The 21,446-nt window shown below is 40.0% G+C and overlaps 1 protein-coding gene across 1 annotated transcript in view; it reads left to right on the plus strand.

The window, feature by feature from the left end:
- NHSL1 (NHS like 1) overlaps positions 1-21,446 on the plus strand; it is a gene marked incomplete at both ends in the record, with an annotated part of 218,779 nt that overhangs the window by 161,550 nt on the left and 35,783 nt on the right. The window contains 2 exons of the mRNA XM_084257932.1: positions 1,493-1,645; positions 19,672-19,799. Of these exons, the coding sequence (XP_084114058.1) occupies positions 1,493-1,645; positions 19,672-19,799 (281 nt within the window). The remainder of the gene's footprint in view (positions 1-1,492; positions 1,646-19,671; positions 19,800-21,446) is intronic.

Here is a 21,446-nt window from a genome sequence, read left to right on the forward strand (position 1 = left end):
TGCAACAAGAGCTCATGTGGTAACTAGTTGTCTGATTTACATGCTTACTTTGTCAACATTAATAACAAGGACACAGCACATTTCTGATTTCAACTTGAGATCTAGTTTTGCAATTTATGGTCATTTAGAAAATGAATTGTTTGAAGTGAGGGATGAAGAATATGAGCCAAACTATGGCACAGCTTCCCAGGGGAGAAATGAAAACTGTGGTCTCAAGTCTGGGACTGCTTTAGAGTGATTATCCCTGCTCATGCTACATTCATGCTTTTTGTGAGTTCTTTCACAAGTTCAGACTTTGGATATATTAGTTTATTCAATCTTTATATTAGTTCCGGTAGATGCACTATAGGTCCATTGATTTATATGTGTTCAAATAAACAGTTTTAATAGTTCATACATACCTGTTCGCTTTCTTTTCAGAATCTAGTATATGGTCTGGTTTCGACCAGCATGTTAGATTCTAGAAATGGATACAGCCAGTGTGTACCCTATAGCTTAGTTCAGTGCTAGGGAACACTTGCCCCCTCACAATCTACTATTTATTTACTGATCTTATAGCTGTGAAACTTGTCATCCCCAGTAAGTGCCTGGCTTACACTGGCAGATATATAGAAAGGACTAAAAAAAGTATTGATGAATTTGTTTGGTGCTGCCAACTTCATGTTGGACCCCACTGGGACCCCATCTGGTGTTGTCAGGAAATATGAAAGAAAAAAGAGGGCCCACACCCGACAGGGATAGAGGAAAATTATTACAAAGATTTAGCTTAGTCTCATGATTACCTGTCATGACCTCCTCTAATGTTCTGCAGACTTTTGTGTTGGGTTGTATTGGGGAAAGTCAAGTGCATTGAATTTTTAGAAAACATTTTAATGTTGAAGCAGTCCATGAAAGTAAGAAATGCAGAAAAATTTTGTGGCACAAATTGATTTCCACTCCCATTAGCTATGACATTTAAATGCATCACATTGAATGTTTATGGTTAATTTTTTAAAAGACTTAATTGAGTTTATAACAGTGACATTTTAAAATGATGCTTTAGAGGGGAACGATTGGATTCCAACCCCTTGGTAGGAAATTTGTTTTCTGTCTTGACAGTCTGCCACTTCCTGATGCAAAGGCATTGTGCAGTTGAATAATAGATTTTTGTTGTGGTGGAGTTGAGTAGGAATGGGAGGTCTCTGTCCGTTTTGACAATCATTTTCTAACATCAGAGTAGAGGGAGGGCCTAACATGCTGGGAAGCTGAGCAAGTAACCCTACCAAAACTGTGTGGGGGGTTGGGGGGGCAGTGATAAACAGTTTCAGCTTCTCCTGCAACCTGTGAGAAGGACCCCAGGAGCTGAAGATTAAATCTCTTCAGAGTTGCACAATTCCCCCTTGCTGCCCTTCACCCATGGCTATGTTATGCACCGAGATCCCAATCCCATCTGGAGGGAACACCTTTGGAGCCCATGGAGCTTAATTTGACACCTGAATCCATCTCTCTACAGCGGTTTCCAACCTTGATGAGGAGAGTAGATGGACAGTGCACTACACAGCCCCATGGCACCAGCAGGAGAATGTGTTCCTCCCCACCACCAGACCCCCCTGCGTGGAGGACCTGCACCGCCAAGCCAAGCTCAACCTCAAATCAGTACTGAGGGGTAAGAAATTGCATTCTGCACGCTTTTCCTTGAATTGCTGGCTGTTTGAATTGAACACATAAATTTGATTGCTGTTTGTAAAAGATCTGTTTATAATGAATGTATAGTATGTTGCGCTTCGTAAAATATCATAACTACTTACCACCTGATGCATGCCTGTCTGGTCTCAGTAGAAAACTGCCCATTTACAAATACACTAATCTGCCCTCACGGAGCTCATTCCTGCTTAGAAACCTGGAATGTTTAAACCATCAGTACTTATTTAATCTAAATAAACCCCTCTGACATGGGAAATTTTGCCATTGTCAGTTTGGAACCACTGGAAGTTTTCAAAGCTCATTTTTGAAAGTTAATACTTTCGAGTAGTTTGTTCCATTTAGTTCAATTTGGTCAGAAAGGGGAGTTATAGATAGACTTTGAGGTGAGTATTAAGTGGTTTGATTTATCAGAATCTGGGCAGCACCCAATCTGCTGCCTGTAAATGGAGGTTCTGTCAGCAGATGGGCAGAGCACACTGTGGCCTGGAGTGGAAATACAGAGAAAGGGACTCCTAGCTTATTCGCAGTTCTCAGCTTTACCGCAACTTAAGGTTGATGTTATAAAGCAGAAATGTGTGGCTTCCTAAAAGTGATAAAGAGGGCCAAAAGGTCTTTAAAGGTGAGGGCAGGGGTTGGGGGTGTGAGGGGAAGAAGTGACTTAAGATTCAGAGAGTTTTCCTTCCAACAACAAACCAGCATTCATATTTATTCTACCAGATGCTGCTTCTACAGCATGCATTATCTCCTACCATACAATATCTGGGACATAATTTAACTTGTTTTCTGAAATTTGTTTACCTAATTGACAAAGACTTAAATTTGGGAGAAACACTGTCATTGAATCAAGGGAAAGCTTGTCTGAGGAGCCCTCTGATTTTTTTAAGTTTTTGTATCAGTCATTTATTAAGTCATTCATCCACTAATACACTAATGTGACTATGATTCCTAACATTTATTAAGCATTTGCCTAGATGTCTAGTACTGTCCTAAAATCATTACACAAATCATCTCATTTAATCCTTACAGTAATTCTACCACTTATTGTTATACCAGTTTTACAGATGACAAAATGTAGACACAAACATTAGAAACTTGCCCAGAATCTCAAAGTTTGTTAGCGGTCGAACAAGGATTTAAAAGTGAACATTCTGAGGCTGCCAAGGTTATGTTCTTAACTGCTGCTCTGCATTGCCCAGAACAAGCATTTATTGAAAATCTGTTACCCTGGCAGAAGTGCAGAATGCAAAAGCAGGGTCTACGCTTTCAAGGAATTTATACTGGTTTGTATCTATATTATAAATCAACCTGTAAAAAATACTTAAGAACTGGCCCAAAATTGCTATGTGAGGATTCTAAAGAGCAGATCATTTATGCTTAGCGAAGAAAGAGGGATCAATAGACATAGTAGATTTGGTGTTCTGAACAGAACTATTCAAACATTTTAGATCATAGCCTATTTTTCATCATTTCATCTTTTGTTATCACCCTTGGATTTTCTTGTATGATGTTATTTTATATCTCACAGTCTTGGCATTGACCTGAACATTGGGGGATTCCTTTTTTCATTTAGGCTGAAGCTCTATATGTTTAGGGGCTACAGACTTAGCTGAGAAGAAAGGCATTATTTGGACTCTAATAGTGGTTAGACTTTGATCTCTGTTGCCCTCATGATATTGGTACTAAATCAAACAGAATTTCTTCTAAATCTGAACAATTTCTATCTGTAGTGAATTTTGACAAGGAGCATCTCTTATAGCTCACCTTCCTGCACCAAGTAATTAATAGGAATATTAAATGGCTCTGTGCCCAGGATAAACTCCTGAGGCAATGCCATTGTTGACATTTCTCTCAGTGCTCAGACAGCCCAGCTTGTAGAGAAGCTTTCTGGAAGGCATATGTGTGAGACTGAATATTCAGGTCCAGCTTTTTTGGGAACTTTTTCCAGGAAATTGAGTTTTACTTCACTACCACTTGTACTATTTTCTAGTACCACATCAGGTCTTCTCTGTTTTCCCTTAAAGAAATGAACAGCAATATGTAGACTACAGCAGATGCTAATGACCTATCATCACTGCTGATTTTGCCTATACTTGAATTTTATTTTGAAAAGATAAGTGCTGGGCCTCCCCTGGTGGCGCAGCAGTTGAGCGCTGGGCTGCCAAGCTGCCTGCAGCCCCTGCAGCCTCTGCAGCTCCAGTTCGATCCCCGGCCACTGGCGAGGGTCCCACATGACGCACAGACCTCTCCTGCCGCCCTCTGCTCCCCTCAGCAGTGTACTTCGGTCCTTCTGCCTGTTCTGCTCCCTGCTCCGGTTCTGGTGAATTCTCTCCCGCGCTTCTGACTGTACCCAGTGCATGTATAAATAAAATAAATAAATCTTTTTAAAAAAATGCTGAAATAAATATTTCAGAACATACATTTAAAAAAAAAAAAGAAAAGATAGTGCTTTAGTGATTGCATTAATGCCCTAGAACAGTTCATCAAAGTGATTTGCTAACAATAAATTTAATAAATAACTTTGGGAAGGTCTTAGAGTTCAGCTTCTGAAGTCTGAATTTAAATGCTCCTTAAGAGATTTTAGATAAATAATAACTAAGAACAGTGACTGAGAAAGATAAAATGAGAGAAGCATCTGAGCTCTTTTGTTCTTTGTGTTTATTTATAATCACATGTACAGAACTCCATGCACCATCATGCCATGTTATCAACCTGAGATAAACACAATATAAATGCAGTATACTTATTGCCTCATTATCAGTGAATATTAAAAGAAAAAAATGCAGTCTCTGAATCTATGACATTATTAAAATGCCATGTTATTTAAGATTATCCGCCTTAGGTAATCTGATCTCAACCCTCTTTGCTTTAAAAATATAGAAAAGTAGCTAATTGTTCACAATAAGTGATCTATTTTGTTCCTTTTTCTGTTCTTACTCTGACCTTATCTGTAATTTTAAGGAAGGAATACTGCTGTTTAATATTAAACAGACTTGTACTTTTTCATAATCATTAAATCCTCATTGTGTGAAATGTTCTGTCCTTTTTTATGGGGATCTCATCTCTCCTCTTGAGAATCTTAAAATATGGAGAGAAGTGACCTAGTGAATACTAACAACCTAATAACTAAGTATTGTAAACATGCGCTTATTTAAAGCAGAGCAGAAACATTTAGTGCTTAGTCAAGTAATTGAGGAAGGTGCAGGTTATTGGAAAATGTTTTCATGAAAAAACTAAGTTTGAGTTAATACATAAAAGCAGATATTAGACACAATTTAATAAATATTTGAGTGTCAATTCTGTACTATGCTAGGAGTTTTTAAATAAACTGATGGAAGTTCATGGGCCCCTCACTTTCAGTAAAGCTGAGCTTTCTGTCTTGTGTCAATACTGAAGTAAATAGACAATAGTGTGATGGATGTGTTTAGAGGTACACAGTCGTGAGAGCTCAGTCAGCTGGGGAGGGAAAGATTTGGGAGGCCCTCTCCTCCCACATTTGTGAGAGGAGTACAGTATGTGGAGTGCCTGGGGCAGGTAAATATCATCATGGCCAGTTTCACTGTATTCTCACCCCAAAACAGCAGAGATCTTTTGGTATTTATTGTTAGATAGTATTTGGAGAATTTAACTAAATTTGGTGGCAATACTCTTAAGGTCAAAAGTCCGGTTTTATTGATTTATTTGGCTACTAGAGAGATTGGTAATGATTTACTGCTAATGAATACTAACATTTACCTAGATTTAAAAATAGTATTTTGACATTTGGCTCAACAGGATTTCTGGCTAACAATGAATAGTGATTTTCCAAAGATGGATCCTTACAGAATTTACTCATTTTTCTTACTCAATTTCCAGAATTCTACCCTTTCTTTTTTTTTATTTATTTTTATTTTTTTTAAATTTTTTTTAATTTTTTTATTTTTTTATTTTTAAAGATTTATTTATTTATTTACACAAGCACTGGGTACAGTCAGAAGCGCGGGAGGGTGAGAGAATTCACCAGAGCCAGAGCAGGGAGCAGAGCAGGCAGAAGGACCGAAGTACACTGCTGAGGGGAGCAGCGGGCGGCAGGAGAGGTCTGCGGGCCATGTGGGACCCTCCTCCAGTGGCCGGGGAGCAGCCGGGGATCGAACCAGCGCTGCAGAGGCTGCGGGCAGCTTCGCAACCCAGTGCTCAACCGCTGCGCCACCAGGGAGGCCCCCAGAATTCTACCCTTTCAATCTCCATAGTTGTTTCAACCCTTCATGAACTTCATCAGAATTAGCTGTGATGATGAGTAGCCTTTATTGAACTCGGTTTTAATCTGGAATTTCATTAAAAGTGGAGAATGGGGAAATTGAGAAATGGAAGAGGGCGTGCTCAGATTTGATAAAGGGTTCAGATTTTATTTCTTTACAACCTTTGGACCTCATTCAACAATTACAAACATATTAAAAGCTGAAATAAAGATACCTTGTTTTGAAGGCTCTATTTCCCTAAAGCTCAGCTTGGGAGAGAGATAAACGTTATTTCTCACAGTATGTTTAACAGGCAATTTAGTTGCTGTATCTGTGTACACTCCTGCCTGAGTAGTTCACAGAGCATCTGTTGTTGGTATCAGAAATGTTCTTTTGTCACAGCTTTCTTTCCTGAAGAAATACATTTTAGCAGGTCAGCCTGTTCTGTGGCTCTGGAATTAGAAGTATAAAGGCAGGGAAGGGATGTTGAATCTAAGTTGTGTTAATTCAAAGCCAGAGGGTTATATTTATTCTATCTAGAGGGGTAGGAGTTGAAGATTTATAACTGGAAGAAATGACTGCTTCTCCTAAGTGATTAGGAATAATGGTGTTTGTGTATGTGTCTACACCCAACCATTTAACCTTAACATTTCTTAAAGCTATGGACCAGTTTACCAAGTAGTTCCAGCCAGGTTTTTCTCATAGTTCCCGACACACAGGCTTTATCTTAGGCTGGCTGCATTACCTTTTATTGTCACAAGCCCTTCTTCCATTTTGACATAGACAACCATAAGTCTGTTCGGAGAAGGGTGGTGGGGTTCTTGTGGAGCCTTGGCTATCTTACCTGTCTGCCTTGAGTACATGGGTTCCTGGGATATCCCAGATGCCCAGATGCCTCATGGGCATCCTATGGCACTTTCGTAGTACTGTCTGGAAGATTCCTTTATAGGTACAGTTTTGTGGATGTTGACTGAGAGCCCTCTCCTGGGAGGACACATCTGCTCACTACCTCAGACAGGTCCAAGCTGTGCTTTGCCTGCTTTGTGCTAACAACATGACATTTTTCCTTTTTCCTTTTCTGTCACTTATTTAAAAAATTACGACATACAGATAAATATTTAAAACATGTATAGTTTAACACATAATTATAAAGCAAACATCTATGTAACCATTCCCATGAACAGAGAATTGAATATGACCAAAACTCCAGAAACCTCCTGCTTTTCTTGGTTTTTAGTAGGGAGAGTCCAGGTTTAATGAAAAAATACATGGGTCACATCTAGTTCACATCCTGACTCTTATGTACTGGGAATATGTTACTTGAGTTTAATTTTGATGATGTTTCTTTGACAACTTAAGCTTGTCATAGTTTCTGATTTCATAGGAATAAGATGAACTTGTTTCTGTAAAGTATCCCAGAATACCTGCCTCTCAATATGGAGCGGTGTTTGTGAGGGGAAGGTGTGCTTTTTAATTGAGCACAACAGATACGGGCCTCCCTGGTGGCACAAGGGGTTAAGACGCAAGCTATGAAGCTGTCCGCAGTCTCTGCAGCACGAGTTCGATCCCCAGCCAGCCAGGGAGCTACCCACATGGCGCGGCAGACCTCTCCTGTCTTGCCCGCTGCTCCCCTCAGCAGTGTATTTCAGTCGGCCTGCCTGTTCTGTTCCCCACTCTGTCTCTGGTGAATCCTTACATGCGCGTGCACACACACACACACACCCCAACACCTCTGGCCTGTACCCCAGTTCTTATATGCATAAATAAATAAATCTTTTAAAAAAAGAATACAGATACAACTTTATAAATCTCAGCCTCTTGCCCATATGGCTTTCAGGAGTGAGTGCCTTTCCTCCAGCTGTCATGCGTCACAGATGTGCTGTGAGAAGGGGGAGAGGAACAGGTGACAGTGGCAGCTACAGATGCTTGATGTTCAGGTCTGTCTCATCCACTCACCATCAACCTCTGAATGACACCAAGAATTCGAGCAGGAAGGGAAATCCTAGGCCTTCCTCTGGTCAATAACCCCTTTTCATTTTGTAGACAGTAACCCTTGACCCATAGAAATGAAAGGATTCTCTTATCGTTTCTTTGCAGTTTAAAGAACACTATGTGATGATTCCAATTTAGGTTTCTTAATGCTCAGCCATGCTGGCCTATTTTGATCTCAGGCCCAGAAGACGCTGAGAAGATGTACCTTTGACACGTTTTCAACTGCCTTCAACTTTCAAAAAGCTCAAAAATCCAAAGGCCCAAGGCACACTTGGTTTCCTTTTTGTTATTTATTTATTTTTTATTGAGGTAACCACAATAATGGTGGAGTCGTTCACAAGTGGTGTGGGCCATGTGATGGAAACGTCACCATGCTCTCTTGCCCAAATTGCCCAGTGCTTGTGAATACAACCAGGTCAACTTTTCAAAGACAAAGGTAATATTATTAAAGGCTTAGTTTTTTTATACCTTTGGTGTTTCATCTTTTGGAATTTTTGTCCTTAGGGGAAATTGCCCAATCCCACTTAACAAAGAATTGAATTCTCTATTGAGAAAAGAGAAGAGCAAAGACAAAAATAAGGGCCTCCCTGGTGGCGCAGTGGTTGAACGCTGGGTTGCGAAGCTGCCCGCTGCCTCTGCAGCGCCTGTTCGATCCCCGGCGCTCTCTGGCCACCGGAGGAGGGTCCCACATGGCGCGCAGACCTCTCCTGCCGCCCACTGCTCCCCTCAGCAGTGTACTTCGGTCCTTCTGCCTGCTCTGCTCTCCGCTCTGGCTCTGGTGAATTCTCTCACCCTCCTGTGCTTCTGACTGTACCCAGTGCTTGTATAAACAAAAAACAAACAAACAAACAAACAAATAAATAAATAAATAAAACATGCCTCTATTTAAAAAAAAAAAAAAAGACAAAAATAAGGAATCCACACCATGGAAATTGTATCGTAAAGGGGCTATTTAATTTTGCATGTTGAATTTGATGGCTCATGAAATTTTTTTTGATCTTTATAAAATTGTGGTAAGATGCACATAACATTTCCATCTCACCCATTTCTGGGAATACAGTACAGGGTGGCATTAGGGTACATCCACACTGTGGGCAACGATCACCATCTCCTGCTCCAGAACCTTTTCATCTTTGCAAAACTGATAAGTTTTATAATACAAGCTACTCTGAATATGCTAAGACTCTTACTAGTTAACTCATGAAAGGGAAGTCAGATATAGGAGTAAAGGAAAATGAACAGCCATTGCTTTCTTCAGTTAGGTAAAAAGACGTGATCTCTTTCTTTTTAATGGTAAATAACACCCAAAAGGTAAAATAGCAAAGACAGTCACTTAGGTGATCCTGGTCTTAACAAAGCCCTGTGGATTGTTTAAACAAAAGACTTTGTTGTGTTTTGTGTCCCCAACCAGTCTGCTGTTTCAGCAATTCTATTTTAATTCCTGATAAAGTGAGTAACTTGAGTGGCCTCTATATTTCGCTCAGTGCAGCATAAAAACGCTACATTGACGGTACTGTGGATAAGGTTTATTATCGTTCACTGTACCACTGAAGTCTCTGGTGTTGGTTTAGAATCTTTGCAGGCTATTTGATATTGAGTAACCTTGGTGACGGTCCCCTCCTGCTGGTGATAGGGCTTTTTCATTCTACAGTGAAATGAGATCACCTCCAACTTAGCTACGCTCTGAGGGTGTTGCAGCTAGAATTTGCCAACACTTATCACAGTCCCATGAATCATGGGTATCAGAAAACTATCATTATCATTTAATAAGATTTAGTTCTTCAGGTCCCCTTAAATGAGTTTGGGTATGTGAAGGGAAGAAGTGTTCAAAATTAGTTCTCCTCAATGGCAAATAGCATTTTAAGAGTAATTCTTTCCATGTTTTGCGATGAAAAAGCTAACAGTTTTGTCCTAAAGCTTAAATTTTAATATTTAATTCCTACATTTTGCAGGAAGATTTTTATTTCATACTACTAGGAATTAACCATAAAGGGAGACTATTAATCAAAATGACCTTTCTTAAGCCCTTCTACATAAAATGAGATTGTCTATGGTGTTTAATGTCAAAGATGAAAATGCTGGGCCCAGGATCTTTCTTCTTTGAATATATGTCAATACATTAGTCAGCAGATTCATTTCCTGTTTGACTATAGAGCTGATGATGCAACTAATGTGTATTTTCTCTCTGTGGTACCCCACCTTCCCTCTCCTGATCCCCTAAAACACTATATTGTGTGCAATGAGATGTCATTGGGAATTGTGCTAAATTTTTAGGCATATGAATCCATCTTGTCCTCCTGTGGCAGAGCAACCCATCCATTGCAAAGATATCCTTCTATCATGTCAACTCCCTTTTACCTTCCTCTTCCCCTAAATTCTTTGGGAGCTTTCTATGAAGATGAAGCTTTTCTGTGACATCTTTTCTAGCTGACCAGAAATCTTTGGGGAATTGCCCATGATGCAGCTAGTTTTCTCATGCCAGGGTTGATCAGTGTCCCTGAAATTCTACTAAGACTAAATTTCTTTGGATAGATAACCTTGACTGGGTCCTGAACATTATTTTTCTAATCTCATCCTCTCCCTACCTGATCATCCCTCATCCTCTTATTTCTTGAACCTATGAGTGGGGCACCTCTCCCTTTAAATTTTGCGTGGAAGCTGCCCCCAATCCATACTCCCCAATTGTGCATATTAAGTACTGATGACATGGCTGGTATACCAGATTGATGAGCAGGTTCTTGCCTGTGGTTAAAGTGGAAAGTGTGACCCGAGATAAAACAACCTGGGTGAGGCTGGGGATTGCTCACCTGTCATGTAATCATGGTACCCTTTCATTTAATGAACTCATTGAACACCTACTGACAAGTCATACTGAGTCAGACCGTGCGTCTTAAACATGATGAGGACATTGGCTTTTACTTTCAGGGCCTGGGAAGCCATTGGAGAGGTTTCAACTGAAGAGCCACGTAATGGCTCAATCCAGTTCTTTGTTCAAAGTTTACAGTAAGAGAGTGAGAGTGGAAGCTGGAGACCAGTGGCCATTACTAAGGTCATCAGGTGACAGGTGATAGTGGTCAGCTCAGGAAGCCTCCTCTGCAATTGGAGCTGAAGTGGAAGGTTAAAATAGCAGCAATAGGGCCTCCCCGAGGGCACAGTGGTTGAGCGCTGGCCTGTGAAGCTGCCTGCAGCCTCTGCAGTGCCAGTTCGATCCCCAGCCACTGGTGAGGGTCCCACATGTGGCACAGACCTCTCCTGCTGTGCCCGCTGCTCCCCTCAGCAGTGTATTTTGTCGGTCTGCCTGTTCTGCTCCCTGCTCTTGCTCTGGTGAATTCTCTCACCCTCCCGCGCTTCTGACTATACCCAGTGCTTGTATAAATAAATAAATCTTAAAAGAAAATAGCAGCAATAACTTCCAAGCGTTTTCGTGAAATCTTGACAGTGAAGCTCTTTACAGTAGCAACATAAAGCTTTCTTGAAACAAAATAATATTCCTTAAAAACTAAAGTAGGTGCGATTTCTCCCCTGTACTGATAGGTACCACACCAGCTAAATTCTTCTTCAATCTTTGACTCCTGTTTTCCTCTTAAATTATTTTGGTGGTGAGTGTGGCTCATTTATGACATAATGAAAAAACAGATGAGCCCTTTCTCCCCCTCAGGACTTTTATCATCTTGAATTTATAATAACAGAAAATATCAGGCTATCAAAATTCTCTTTCCCTTTTCAGGTACCCTGGGTACCTCCTCAAAGTAAAAAAGACTTTTTCTTTTTCACGTAGACTTCCATCTCCAAGTGACCATCAGGCTGACCATCCTCAGTCAGTTTCTACTTCTCCATAGGTGTCTACCTTACCCTTTTCTCATAATGTGCCTCCCAGACCAGCAACATCAGCATCACCTGGGAGCATATTTAGAAACGCAAGTTCTCAGGCTCACCCCAGACCTACTGAGTCAGACCCTCTGGGAGTGGACCCAGCAAAGAAAGGGTCTAATAAGCCCTACAGGTCATTCAGATGCCTCTTAATTTGGAGTCCACCACTCTAGGTTAGTCAGTCAGCTACATTGTAAGTACTTTAAAAATTGGAACATATCCCTTCAGCCCAGGAGCTCATTGCAAGCTGAGAACTGAAAACAGCTACACTTTGAGAGTGGGAGGCTGCGGTGGTCTCTGGCTGGTGGTGAAGAGGGACCTGAGGAAACAGATTCCTCCAGGAGGCTTCCCTTTTCCTGATGCTTGAGTGATAGGAGGTGTTTTCCTGATTGGTCCCCTCTTTCTTTCTACAATTAAGCAAATTTTGCTCCAGTGCCTGGAACATTTGTCTTACGTGTACCTTTTACGAGATATCTTCAGAACTTTTGGAGAAACTAGGCTTAATCATTAATGCCGTATTTTTATAATGCATAATACCTCTTTAACCTTTCATATTTTATGGTGCTTTGGATGCTAACTATCATTGCAGTGATGATTGGTGAGGAAGGGGTCTCATGGACCCCTTACATTTACTGGAAGATAAATTTAAGTTTAATCCTTTATAATAAGGTTTCCTAGCACCATATAAGTATCCTTGTATAACTATATAAAAACTCTTACAGTAAAAGGGCAGGGAGAAAAGAACAGATCGTTAGTCTAACACTAAACCAAAAGGGCATATTTATTTGAGGTTTATCATTTAAAATTGCTATAAAATAATCTAGGAAAATATCCATTGAAAAGATCTATATTAAATTGTTATTTAAGATTTAGAACAACTTTTCAGCAAAATTGATATACTAGAAGGAAGTAACTGGCTAACAGCTAAACACCTTTATTCTTTTTAATTATATTCTGATTTGTTGGTTTTTGAAGACAATTTAAATAAATTGCGGTTCAGGTGTTTTGAAGGATTTATGGAAAATCCAGCCCCAGTATGTTTCAGTGACATAACAGAATCTTAACTGCAGTACTAGAATAATTTTTTTTTCCTTTCAAATACTGTCAACTCCGTTAAGTTGCTGAACTAGAAGGTAAATCACTTCTATTTAAAAATGCATTTTGGTTTGATTTTTATTGAGCAAATAAGGTCATTAGTGTTTACAAAGCACATTAAGTGCAGTAGGTTTTCCCTGTATGCTTACTTGAAAGCTCAAGCTTGATTCTCTGGCAACATAATACCCAACACAGCTGCTGCACAGCAATTGCTTTTCTTCCAAACATGTATGTTCATAGTCTCATATGTTCTCAGTCCTCTGGAATTAGACAAAGATATAGACCAGATCTTGCACCCTGTTGATAATCTAATGGGTCAATACCTGGAAAAGAAATTTGGAGCCCTGTATTGACCAGAAACTTTACACCTGGATTTCATAATCCCGAAGACAGATATAATGTCTCTGCCCATAGAAGTATTTTAAAGACAAATTAAATGATGATGGCAGAGGGCTCTCAGTTTAGACAGCAGGTCATTTATTAAGAGTTAGTAGCAATGACTTTAAACATCAGTGATATGGACAAAAACTCTCTTAGACTGTGGTTCATCATGGTACACTCCCTCTGAAGCTGCACATCGTGACCATTATTTTTATAACTAACTTTGGAACTAGAATCTTTCCAATTATTACTGACCTTGAATGACAGTAGGATAATTATGGATGATTTAAAATGGTTAAAAAGAGGCCACATTCTGATTTTCAAAAGTTGACATTTCTAAAAGGCCAGGCTATTGTGAAATAACAGCATTACATTTTGACCTGCATGTCTCAAACCTTCCTCTCAATTCATGCCTTCACCCTACCCGTAGCTAGCTGTTAATGCAGCAGTATTTATTTCAAATGCTTCCTTCATCATCCTTTCTCCTCTTTCTCATGCAGTCTAACAAGGCAGCAAACATCTCACTTTTTTCCTGTTCGCACCAATTCACCCTACCATACCATTTCCTGAGGGAGCAGAAAAACAAATCCCTTTTTTATTTCTTCTTTGCATTCAGCTTCTGTCCCTTCTCCTATTTCTTCTCCTTCTCACTCTCATTTAAATAAGTCACACTTAGTAGCCATCTATGAAGCTTAGTTTAAGTAATTTAGTTAAGAACTTTACTCTCAGTCTATTTCAAAATCTTTATAATAAATTCAGGGAATTTTTCACTATGTAGTATGCTTTCTGTCACAGAATTATAAATGTGAGAGCATCAATAGGAATGAATTATACAAATCAATGGTAAAATACCCATGTACTAGGGTTAGTATCTATGTGATTTGTTTTCCCCTCATTCAAACACTTTTGGTGTCTTACTTTGATTTTGAGCTGAACCCTGCGGGCTGACAGCTAATAAATGCAGTCATTTGCATCATGTCTTTTCTGTTTAGAGTCCCCAGGAACTACTCCTGGGCTCATAGTGAAGCCACGTCCCTTAGAGTGGGGTATAAGGCTGTACCTCTCTACTCTTCTACTCGCTTTTCCTGCTGTTCTCCCTGCTTGTTCAGCCAAAACCACACTTTCCCTCCAGCTCTTTCAGGTAAATGGAGCCTCTTTGTTCGTGTTGCTGTCACCGCCCTGTGAGGCCTTCTCTAACCCCACTCCCTCCCTATGCCTTCCCCTGCCTTTTTTTTCTTTTAGCACTTAGGGCCTTCTAACGTGCCGTTTTAGTTGATATATTGGTTTTGTGTTTGCTGTCTGTCCACGAGGACAGAAATTTTTATTTGTTCCTTCACTGTGGAATCTCCTGGGTCCATTACTTAAGTCCTCGGCAGGCAGTGGACACTTTATAAATATTTGTGAATTAGTACGTCATGGGGATGCTTTACCCATGAGTAACAGAGGAAAGAGGGTTATCTTAGGGACTGATGACTTCTTGTGACTGTGATCCTGATTCTTTGGCAGTATTTGCAGCTCCTCTTTACTCTCTTTCTTTGCTATTCTTTCACTGAAAACATCAACTGAACCTCTGTATCATGTGAGGCATGGCAGAAGAGCTAAGGAAGTAGGCGATATGTTTTATAATGTTGAAGCATTCAGTTAGCACAAAAGATTGGAATAACCAGGGAAGTTTTTGTGGAAGCGAGGCTTTGAGGTGAACCTCAAAGGAGACATGGCATTTTGAATAAGCTGTCTTGAATTTTATCTTATTTTATATATGCTTTACATCATTCTTCCTTTTTGTACATGCATGCTTTCTCCTCTCAGGTGTAGTCCCCGTAAATTTCCCACCACCAATTCACCTGTGCACCGTCACCATAGTCCCTTGTGTAAGAACACATTCCCTCCCCTATTTTGATCCCTCTCCTTCCCCCTCTTCTGCAGATTGTCTCTGATTAATAGTTGCTTGAAAATTTTGTTTTTTAATTTATTATAATTATTTATTTTTCTTGGTCCCTTATTTGCTTCCCCTACATTTCTCCTATATGTGAAACCAACCGATATTTTTCTTTTTCCTTCTGGCTTATTTCACTGCGCATAATCCCTTCCAGCTCCATACCTGTTGCTGCGAATGGCATGAGTTTATCTTTTTTGATTGCTGAATAGTATTGAATAAGCTGTCTTGAAGAATCTCAGTGAGACAGGTTCCCTGCAAATATGGTGCCTGCCATTTCAGGCCTATAGGCCCGGACTACCATCATCTGTTAGAGGGCTTGGGAGATGGTGATGGCAATATATGCTTCATAGATTAATGTGTAATTAATATAAATTTAAGAATTTATAAATTAATTTCCATAGGGGATCAAATGATTTTTTCATTTCAAATGCTCAGTATGCTAGTATTTTCATACGATTATATGTAGTATTTTTTTTTAATTTTATATGTAGTATTTTTGCCTATAGAATTGCTGTCCCTTTGAAGTAGAGATCCGTCCTTTCTTAACCTTAATTTTAGAAGAGACATTAAAAGCCAGTATTCTTTAAAATGAACATTTCTTCCTTATTTTATGCTCATTTTGTAGTTATAAAAATGTGAGTGCTTTTCAGAGATAGAATCTGAGTTTCCAAGAGGTTGGGATGCTGTCTCCAGGTCGCACAGGTAGTTGGTGGCACAGGTGTGCCTGGATGCTGGACACTCGGGTGTAGAGTCCCTCCAGTGGTTCACCTCCTGTTCTGAAACACAGAGAGGGAGCTTTTCCTTACTGTTTGCATATTCCATATCAGACAGCTCCATTTTCTTCAAGAAGTCTGGTGACCTTTGAACAGTTTTTTTATTAAAAAACTTCTGGGCCTCCCTGGTGCACAGCGGGTTGAGCGCCGTGCTGTGAAGCTGTCTGCAGCCTCTGCAGTGTGGGTTCTATCCAGGCTGGCCAGCAAGAATACCACATGGCACGGCAGACCTCTCCTGTCACACCTGCTGCTCCCCTCAGCAGTGTATTTCGTCAGTCTGCCTGTTCTGCTCCCTGCTTTGTCTCTGGTGAATCCTCTCACCCTCCTATGCCTCTGGCCTGTATCCCAGCTCTTGTATAAAAATAAATAAATCTTTAAAAAAAAAAAAAAAAACTTCCCCCTTGCTCATGAAGTGGGATTGCCCTTCCTTGTCCTGTCTGAGATTAGGTGTGGCCATATGGCTTGTTTTGTCTCAATAAGCAAGAGTGGAAGTAGTGGAAGTATCAACTCAGTTCCAAAGGAAGTAGACTTTGGAACTGAGCCCCACACTCTAATCACACTGCCCTATAATTGAGCAGGCCTGAGGTGAGATAGAACTGGAGTCTGACAGGTCCCCGAGTAACAGGTGAGCAGGGCGTCTGCTGGCCCTGCCTGATCTAGGAAAACCTGCAGGAAAGACTTTTCTAGTTGTTTTAAGCCATTGATATCTTGGAACTGTTTGTAACTACTTCATATTCTAGCTCTTCAAGACTGATTCAGTAAATTTAGGAGCAAAACATAGAATGTGGAGATTCAACAAAATTTCCAGTAGAAAAAATTATTTTGAAAATAAAGCTGCTTATGATAGACTCTCTTAACTGAACTAAAATATTAAAATGGCAAGTATAAAAATAGCTTGCTGTATGAAAGCTTGGAGGCCAAAGGTGTTTAAGTCACAAGATGGTTATATGACCATCTAGTTCCGACATTATTTTTTTTTTTCTTCTCTACTTAAAACTTTGGTCCACCAAGAAATACATACCTATTGTTCTCACACTAAAGGAAATAGCTTGATATGAAAGGAAGGAGGAAATTTGTGGTTGAGAAACGGAAGGCCACATGAACAGTGACACCTTTATCCAAGTAGTCCTGGGGGAACAATAACACAGTTTTGCTCTGAATTTCTGTTGCAAGAAGAGTGTGTGTTGAAGGCAGCTCTTCTATTACAGTCAGTATCTTGTTTCTGGCGTGTTAACTGCTGCCATAACTGCCTTTAAATTATGCCTCACCTTGCAGGTACTCTCGCTGTAGTGTCTAGAAAGCCTTTGTTTATCAGTATGGTTTGCACTCACTTATATCTCACTCTCAGACAATAAACTTAGTTTTTCATGAACAGAGCTGTGGTTTTAGGAACTGAGAGCTCTTGCAACTCAACAAGAGGAAATTTTCCCTAGAATTGAATAAGTGACAATGGAATCGAATGAGTACTACATGTCAGAAATTTGATAAGTATTAAAAAAATTGGTCATCTGCCATAAGTTTATACTGCCTACTTTAATCTTAGATCGAGCGTCATGTTTCAGTTGACAGACTGCTTTTGTTATACTATTTACACATTTCTGTGACTTAAACTTCATGAGGGAAGAAAGAGATTTTGGACTCTGCTGCTCCAGGGTGACATACCCAAGAAGTGCTAAAAATTGTCAGCCTTTCCTGTGCTTTTCAGCATATGGTTAATAAGTTTGCAATATGTTAGTCTTTTAAGATATAATATGGATCATTTTGAGCATTTTATTATTGGGGCCGAGAATATCAGAACTAGTGCCTCCCTTAGAAATTACCTTAATGTCTTAACCCCGCTTTCATTTCCTAGCAGGGATTTTTTTTTTCAAATGTAATCATACATGGTAACCCATGTGTAAAATAGATTTTTTAATATCATGAAATTTTATAATTTCAAACTTCTTATAGGATCAATTAGTGACAAGGGGAAAGGAAATATAAACAGCTGAAGGACTTAAAATGACCTTGACCTTCACTCTGTATTTTGCATTGTCAAGTATTTGAAAACACTGAATTATATGATAGTAGCTACAAGTGGTAAAACCCTTTATTGGTTTGTTTTACAAGGTTCACCCTGAGTCCATAGGAAACTTTAGTTTTATAGGACCACTGAAGAGTTAATTTGGGAGTACAAGTTAATGAAATGTAAAACTATTACTGGGCCTGAGTGTTCCTTTTTTAATCCCAACTTTATGGAAAGAAAACCAAATCAGATATTTACAGATCCCAGCACCTGCACAGGACACCATCAGAAAACTACAAATCATGCTTTATGTGACATCTCTGTAGAGAGAAAATATAGATTCTAGTTATACTATTTATTTTTTAAGGAATATTAGTGAATATCTGAAAATATTTCTCACTGGAAAGAGTTAAATTAGTCTGAGTATATTGTCATGAAAGAACATGTTCTGGAAGTTTCAGAAATTAGAAAAAAAAAAGGTTTCCATTTTACTCAGTATTAGAAGTGGTTGTCAAGCCCAGCCCACTAATTACTTAGCCCATAAGTAACTGAAGTAGTAATATTTAGCTAGCTTGTGGTCACATATAAATTTTTACTTTGTTTGACATTTTAAAAGATCTTCATGACTATTCCGCAGCATTTAAAAAATATCTGGTTTATAGTTTTGTATTGGAAACTTTATCCACTCCCACTGTGAGGCAGCAGAGATGAACGCAGAATTTTTACTTTCCTGGCTGGAGAATTTTTGTACCTCCACTCAAGCAACTGCTCATCTCCTCTTTGAGGAGGCAGCGTAGGTCCTAGTGCTAGAAAAAAAACTGTAGCGATGTCCTACTTTAGTTCTGTGCCGCTCTAGGTGTGGGATTTTGTGAAACTGTTTCAAAAGCAAACACATTTTGCATTCCTTAGCAAGCTGCATATTTAAAGAAACCCTGTGCTGAAGCCCTCTGAGGCAAATAATCCCCCAAGGTGTCTTGACTGGCTAATAGAAAAGCTCCAGGAACTTTAAAAAGCCATGAGAACTTGACTTGCTGCCATTGCCCCCACTGTCAAGGGTATCAGTGTGGTGAATCCCCCATGAGGAGGGACCTTAGTCTCTAATCAGCCCGTGGCCCCTGTCCTCTTGCCATGCAGGGCACTATGCCCCCGGTGAATTCCACTCACTGTACCAGGCATTCTTGGCAGACATCTCAGCCTCCCACCCACCTTCATATGAGTGCCACACGGTGATTATAGACTGTTTGCCATAAAGTAAATTTGGAAGTGAAAATAAAAGGAGAATATTATAATACATGACTTTTTATGTCACTTTTAGCAGATGACTCTAGAAAGCAAGCTCAGCATAAGAATCGCCTGTATTTTTTGACATGAAATGACATAATCAAATGTTGTGTATCAAAAAGTATAGGAGTTAAGACCCTGGATTCAAATTCTTAGTCCATTGCTTACTCGTATAGCATTACCGAGGAAAAAATTTCATTCACCCCAACTTGATTCAAAGTTTTGTTGTGTGAAGTCTAATGATAATCCATTTAAGTATTTAGCATGATGGGTGTGTAGTAGGTGCTTTGCTCGTAATTACTTTCAATCATCATTTTTATCATTATTTTGAAATCTTTTTATGCCTAGGAAAATACTTCTAGAAAAGGTAAATAAGGAAAAGAAACAAATTTGGTTGTTAACACCCTTTCCCCACTCCGCGGCCTGTATCCTCTACAGAGTGTGATAAACTACGGCGAGATGGCTACCGAAGTTCTCAGTACTACTCCCAGGGACCTACCTTTGCAGCCAACTGCAGCCAGCTCTGCGATGATTATCAAGATGAAGATGATGAAGCAGATCAAAAGGTAAGACTTCTCATTCAACAGGGTAGCCTGGATTGGATCCCAGACCAGAAAAGGACATGTGAAAAAGCTGGTGAAATGAGAATAAAGTTGGTTAAAAGATATACTGAGGCAGGCCTCCCCAGGTGGCGCAGCGTTTGAGCACTGGGCTGCAAAGCTGTCCGCAGCCTCTGCAGCGCTGGGTCAATCCCTGGCTGGCCGGCAAGGGTCCCTCCCACATGGCGCTCAGACCTCTCCTGTATTTCGTCATTCTGCCTGTTCTGCTTCCTGCTCTATCTCTGGTGAATCCTCTCACCCTCCTGCGCCTCTGACTGTACCCAGTGCTTAAATAAATAAATAAATATTTTTTTAAAAAAAGATAAACTGAGGCATAGTAAATATTTTAAGAGTTTATTTGAAGAAGCACCAATTTGAATTGGGCAGCATCAAATCTAGCAAACAGAAAGGCTCTCTAAAGAGCTATTCAAAATGCAAGATTTGTATCTGAAGAAGGGAACAGGAACAAGGAAGTTACACTAGGCAAACAATCAGGCAGGGTTCCTTTCCTTTAGGGAATGGCAGGGGCCTGGCCTGCAGACTACCCCCCCCAAACATGCAGTTTATTTATTTATTTTTATTGTGGTAACATTGGTCATGGTATTTAACATTCATCTGAAGAGGTAGGATCCTATACCTCTGAATCATTTACAGTCTATAAACTAGCGGAAGTATTTCTATATCCTTAGATTTATGTACCATTGGTAATATTTATGGGGAACCTTTTTTTTTTTCTAAAATATATCTTGAACCACATTGAATTATATTCAAATTTTTCCAAAATCATTAGGTCTGTGAATGTTTTCTCATAACAACTTATGTTAAGAAATTTGTTTCAGAGGGCCTCCCCGGTGGCGCAGCGGTTGAGCCCTGGGTTGCAAAGCCGCCCGCAGCCTCTGCAGCGCCGGTTCGATCCCCGGCTGCTCCCTGGCCACCAGAGGAGGGTCCCACATGGCGCGCAGACCTCTCCTGCCGCCCGCTGCTCCCCTCAGCAGTGTACTTTGGACCTTCTGCCTGCTCTGCTCCCCGCTCTGGCTCTGGTGAATTCTCTCACCCTCCTGCGCTTCTGACTGTATCCAGTGCTTGCACAAATAAATAAATCTTTAAAAAAAAAAAAAGAAAGAAAGAAATTTGTTTCAGGATAAAAATAATATCAAAGTACATAATTATTAATTATTATATATAAATAGATATCAACAAAGTATACCATGGTATTAACTCATCATAATAACTACCCCTTTCCTTCCTGCCTCTCTCCCCTTCCCCCTGTTATACTCAGCACTCTGTTAGGCTACATCATTCAATATTGTATTAACTTCTGCAATTTCTTGGTTCCATGAAGCATCAAAAAGCCCTCCTGTCACACACACACCCCCCATATTACATATGCAGTTTGATAGTCTTGGAGCACATTCCCCATCTTAACTCTACAAAGTTGACAAGACAGTGCTGTTTGCAGTGACAAAGTTTCTGAAATTGGTGTGGATGTCAACCTTTGTATGTCCTTGTGCTTCACCACCTCCAATGTGCCACTCACCCTAACTAGTGCACAAGCAGCTTCAGGTTCCCTCAGGGGGTTGGTTTGTGTGCACCCCACACAGTGCTTAGTGCATG

The sequence above is a fragment of the Talpa europaea genome (assembly GCF_964194135.1).
Source record: "Talpa europaea genome assembly, chromosome: 2".
Lineage (NCBI taxonomy): Eukaryota > Metazoa > Chordata > Mammalia > Eulipotyphla > Talpidae > Talpa > Talpa europaea.